This window comes from Staurois parvus, unplaced genomic scaffold, assembly GCF_062004578.1.
Source record: "Staurois parvus isolate SC_StPar_1 unplaced genomic scaffold, SC_StPar_1.0 ptg000011l, whole genome shotgun sequence".
Taxonomy (NCBI): domain Eukaryota; kingdom Metazoa; phylum Chordata; class Amphibia; order Anura; family Ranidae; genus Staurois; species Staurois parvus.
The window spans coordinates 10,864,007-10,870,006 of NW_028317807.1; the positions used below are offsets into that span (position 1 = coordinate 10,864,007).

The window sequence follows — 6,000 nt, forward strand, 5'->3', positions numbered from 1 at the left end:
TTGGGATTACGTGGAGTTTTCCACGTAAACCTAAACTATATTTGTAGACAGTCTGTCTTACCGTGGACACATGAACATGAAGGCTTTTGGAGATACTTTTGTAACCCTTTCCAGCTTCATGCAAGTCAACAATTCTTGATCGTAGGTCTTCTGAGAGCTCTTTTCTGCGAGGCATGGTTCACATCAGACAGTGCTTCTTGAAACCAGTAAACCCAAAACAGGTGTGTGTTTTTTAAGGGCAGGACAGCTGTCAGCAACACACCCAATATCATCACACTGATTGGAGTCAAGGTTGGCTCACTCCTGGCTCCAATTAGCTCTGGGAAAAGTCATTAAGCTAGGGCCTCACATACTTTTTCCTTCCTGCACTGTGAATGTTTACATGTTATGTGCAATTAATCCATGGCAACATCTAATGTTTGTGTAGTATTATGTTCAGCAGACTGTGTTCTTCTATTGTTGTGACTTAGATGACGTTCAGAGCACATTTTATGCCCAATTCATGCAAAACTCCACGTAATCCCAAGGGGTTCATATACTTTTTCTTGCAACTGTATATATATATATATATATATATATATATATATATATATATATATACACCCTTTTTTTGCTGTTTAAATATGATTGCTATGCTCATTTAAATGGTCCCACCTTGGACTAGGGACTGTAAACTATGAGCTGTGGGATTTGTAGTTTGCATGTAGCAGCACACATGACCACAACTAACATGCACTGCAACTTCAAGGCAAAAAAAAATCAGGGACAAATAGGTTCAGGAGCCCACTGAGGGCATTACAAGGAGGCAGAAAAACTCTGTAAGAAATAATTTAATGAAAAATAGATTACAGGGTCATTAAGTATTGAGTGTGTTTGGATTATTTTTGGAGAATAAGGATAATGATTACTGTCGCTTTAAAGTAAATAACTCTGTGCTAAGCTCACTATATGGATCCCTTATGTATTTAAACATAGTGATCATATCACTGGTCATAACACTGGTTGCAGTAGTTATTCTCCTCCCAGTTACTTTGAATAGATTACTATTGAATTTCCCAGCAAAGGAATCCCCTCTGTTCTCAGAAGCCCTGTCTTGGGTGAAGGCTCTGCCAACTTTATTATCAAACCCAGCCTTCCATTTAGCAAAGATTCTGATTCTCCTATTTACCAACAAGTTTTAGCACAATATCCTATTTGGAGAAGGACATTTGCCGTACCCCCACCCCCAAAAGAGGGTTACACAAGATACAAAGTAAGGTTGTCCAAGGAATCAGGCAGGGAACTGCCCAGTATCTCAGGTGGCACAATGAGACGAATCCCAACCACACACTGCCTGGATCACAGGTTCAGATCTGGACCTGACAGTGCCATGATAAAGCCAACTGGATGTCAGAATGAAGCACCATATGTTTGCAATGTTTTACCTTAATCAGACTTTTTTCATAGATGGAGCTAAAGAGTCTATAGAATGCATGTAGAAATAGTTCAGAGCCCCACCTGCTACCTGCATAGAAATATGCTATGCACAAATATTTACATGGCTGAAAAAAAAGAAAAATTTTAAAAACTGTAAATTCAGTCTTCACCATAAAACAGGAAAGATAATATTTTCAAAACCACTATAAATTTCCTTTAAATATGGGGAATGTAGTTTTGTTGCTTATGCAGTAATTTATAATATATAGTTAAAGAATACTTTGGAGCAAATGGAAGAGTTCTTCAGAGAAGTAGTGGCTATATTAAGGAGTGTGCGTACGAGAGTATTGTCTTGGGAAAAGTGACATGGGAGAGCATATAAACAAGGCCAACTTCTTCAGTTGCCCATCTGTTCTTCCTATTTAAACTATTCCTTTCCAAGCAAAGTGTGCGATCACCAACACTCAGAGACCATTAAAATATGGCACCACTGCATATTTCTATAATGAAAGGTAAACAGTGCCGCATTATAACATCTCTAGGTTGGACTTTGCACTGGACACTATCCTTAGACATCATATTAGTGAAAACATTCAATATGCACACTTCAAGAAGCAATGTCGCAGCTCCAGTAATAGCAAAAGTAAAAACACTGGTTTTTACTGTATGCTAACTATTGGTTATGGTGCATGGTGGCTATGGTGTTTATTTTCAGTGCCCATATCACTTCTTTCATCCACACTTCCTGTGCACTGAATGGTCTTCCTAGTAAGGCTCAGGATTTTTTTTGGCAATATCTGCATCAGATTACAAATGCTGCTATAATACCAAATGCAGATTGAAGAAAACATTTGCTGTAAATCAGTTTTTTGGAAAGCATCGTCAGCTATTATCCCAAATAGAGTTTACTAAAGCTGGCCATACACTGATCAAAATTTGGTAAGTCCAGCAGGGACCAGATGAATTCTTATCAATGTGTGGGCTTCCCCTCACAACAGAAGCCAATCGTTTAATCAACTTATGTTGAAGGGACACGTTTAAAAAACTATCATTCTCTTTCATCATTAAAGGGAAATAAGAATCTTTCCATAAGAAGTGCTTTTATTGGAACACTTTCACAACCACCCCAGAATACCTGGAAATCCTAACCTCGGGTACAATCTACTCAATTCTAACCTGCATAACCAATATAGAAGTGTGATTGTTTGGTGCCCATTGTGAGACAATGTCCTTTTCTTCCCCACTCCCCAAACAACTTCTTCTTCCCCCATCTCTCTACTTCTTTCCCAACCCCCTTTTCTTCCTATTCTACCTCCTATTTCTTCCTGGTATGTCACCATGGTACTAAACAGAAGTAATGTCTGTATTCATAGGAGATACTTCACTTCTTTTTAGCTATCCCATGTTTGACCTAATTTTATTATTTGTAAAATGTTGATAGCAATGTGAATGTTCTGCCAATTTTAAGTGCTAGGGGAACTCAGTTCGACTATTGCTTGAGCAAGTGGGAAAGGAGATAACATTGCTGACTTTTATCTAATACTAAACGTTACAATTTTTTTATGTACATAAATGTGTACCAAATTCTTTTGATGCCCTAAGACACTCTTTAATGTGCTAAGGATACCCTGTTCTTGTTTGATTTTAGGTAACAAAAGAAAAAGAAAAAAAAAACATTGATGGCTGTACTGACAACCGGTCATATTTCCATATATGGTGGTCCTGCCCAGTGGCACAAAGGATTTAGAACTCAGTCTACAATATCTTGCACAAATTATTGCAGAAACCAATCCCTATGCTTCTGCTAGAAGTTCTTAATCTATGTCCGCTAGAGATCATCTGGTGGCACACACCTTGATGACCCATGTCCTGACAGCTGTGAAGCAGATGATAGCAAAGGCATGGTTGTCTGATACATTATTGATATCTAAAGTTAACATTCACATGCAATGCACCTTAGTCAATGAAAAACATACAGCAAGGAACCATTGCAAAAGTTCACAGAGTTTGGGATCCCTGGTTCTCTCATTTTCTCCCAAGGGACTTCGACCATTGCCTTCTTGAAGTCTAACATTGGGAGTAGCCTTGGTCAGAGTCTCTGAGTTGGACTGAGATTACCCCCTGACTGTCTTTGACCCCTCCCCATCTTCTTTCCTCCCCTCTGTCCCCACTTTGTTCCTTTTCTTCTCTTCTCCTTCCCTCTTCTTTCTACTTCTACAATACATAGTTCTCATTGGCATATTTTGATCTTGGACAAGGTTCCTACCCAGGATCCTTGTAACAGCACTACCAATATGGTCTGATACCATTTTCTATTTACCTGTCTGTTATTGCTTATCATACAAATGTTTACAAGGCTCTCAAGCCTTCTTCTTTTGCACTGTATTACCCGTTATTGCATGCTTCAGTAATCAGAGCTGTGAATCTACATGTTTTCAATGTCCATACCTGAAGTGCCTTGTTGTATTTATGCCTTTTTGATTAAAACCAATAAACATATTGAACAAGGGAAACAAACATCAATCAGTGGCTGCACTTGGCAGGTGCTGCTATGAGAGTACAATGTCCGAGGTAAGGAGGATTCCTCCATCCGCCTCATTTGTGTGGCTGGAGAAATTTGTTAGTTTTTTTCTGTTTAGCCCACTGGCTGTATTGCTTCAGTAGGTTAGGCCCCCATATCTGTATTTTTTGTGTTTCTAAACAAATCATTTTTCAGAAATCAACTGTAAAGTGATTACAGTAGTGAGTCACCACAGTCCTCACTTAAGCAGCTCACAATTTTGTGAATAGCTTTGTTTACCATCAAACCCATTTATACATTATAAATTGTTCTGAAAATAAACAGATTAATACCAACAAGCCCCACAATAAAAAACAGACCGAATACGACATCTGGGGGAGGAGCCTGAACATTGCGGCTGTGGGGAGTGTGCGGCAATAGCTCCCTGCTAAGCTCCGCTACCCGACCTCCCCAGAGACCCTCTGGAGCAGGGATTTGGGAACCGACTCACCGGAGTCTGCCAAACAGGGGAGGAGAGACAAGAGAGCCGGAGATGGGACCAGGACGGAGGTGGCAGTGACGTGCTGGTCCACCTGGCACCTCACAAGGGAGAGACCCAAGAGGCTGAGAGGCGAGGTGACGTGGTGAGAGCACGTAACCAGCCCCGGAGGCTCTCTGGGAGAAGGAGAAAACCGGCCGGCGTCCCGATGTAAGAGGGAGCCGCCGGCTTACATTTGCTCAAATCCCCCCGGCCGGCTGATCGATCCTGGGTCTGGGTGACCCAGGAGAATTAAGAGAGCCACCCTGCTTCCCTGGGACGATCCCTAACAAAAAAACAGGAGGAGAAAAGTGAAAACCCAGTGGAATCCCCCCTAGGACTGAGCTGCTGCGAAAGCCCTACACCTAAAGCTCAGAGCCACCGTCTGGAGAAGAAGAAGGGTGTGTGAGAGCTGCTGGGGGCTTATTGTGTGGGAGACCCTCGAGTGACATAGGGGACCAAGGGGTGAAGGAGAGGAGGGGAGGATTCCCAGGGTTAAGAATGAGAAGATGAGAAGAGCTCCAGGTGTCCTAGGAGAGTAAAACATAAGGAAAAACAGCAGGCTTGTCTGGTTCACAAATTAAAGGATTGGTATAACCCCATCTCGAGAATAAGAGAAGAAATCAGATATTTAGAGGACATGAAGAATAAAGGTCCTAAGGGAGCAGGGCTCAAAGGGTCTCAAACAGGCACGATAAAGAAATTTACATCACAAGGAAATATTACGCCAGAAAGGGCCCAAGGCGCAAGCGCAAAAGGGGAAATGGACATTAGCTTGGGAAATAGTCCTAGATTATCAATGGGCATGAATAGTAGCTGTAGCCACCAAACAACAGATGGCTTGGAAAAAAAAGAATCAGACGGCGAACAACAAGTACCAAATAAAAAGGAGATGATAGAAATGTTCCAAAATCTGGAAAAAACGATAAAACACGAAATGACAGCTATGCGGAATGATTTGGGACACCTGTTATCGAGAGTGGAAGAAACAGAGGAGAAAGTTAAAAACCAGGCCCAAACCATAGATAATCTAGAGAAAAAAATAACCTATTTGGAGAATACCCAGAAAAAATTGCTCTATAGGATGGAAGTTCAAGAAAATAAAGAAAGAAGGTGTAACCTTAGAGTACGAGGAATTCCAGAGCATATAAAAGGGGAATTACTATATGATCTAGTTGTAAAAATTCTAAACTCCATAAGAGACAGACCTGAAACAGACGGGATTAAACTGGACAGAGTGTTTAGAATAGGAAAGTTCAATCAAGCTGCTGAGAAGGAAAGATCAAGAGATACAGTGGTCCAGTTCCAAAAATTTGGGGTCAAAGACGAGATATGGAGGAAGATTAAAGAAAGATCATTAATTAAGTATGGAGACTTAAATATCCAAATTTATGCGGACTTAACTTTAGAGACCCTATGGAGAAGAAGATCCCTGAGACCCTTGTTGGAACAAATGAGAAAACAGAACGTGCAGTATAGATGGGGTACCCCAGCTTGTTTAATTGGCTGGAAAAATGGTGTTACAGCATATCTGAGATACCCGCAG

At 40.9% G+C, this 6,000-nt stretch overlaps 1 protein-coding gene across 1 annotated transcript in view; it reads left to right on the plus strand.

The window, feature by feature from the left end:
• The window catches only part of ICOS (inducible T cell costimulator), a 147,445-nt gene extending 142,816 nt beyond the window's left edge, over positions 1–4,629 (plus strand). Inside the window, exon 3 of the mRNA XM_089672444.1 lies at positions 4,394–4,629. Within this exon, the coding sequence (XP_089528570.1) occupies positions 4,394–4,629 (236 nt within the window). The remainder of the gene's footprint in view (positions 1–4,393) is intronic.
• Positions 4,630–6,000: the final 1,371 nt, after the last annotated feature.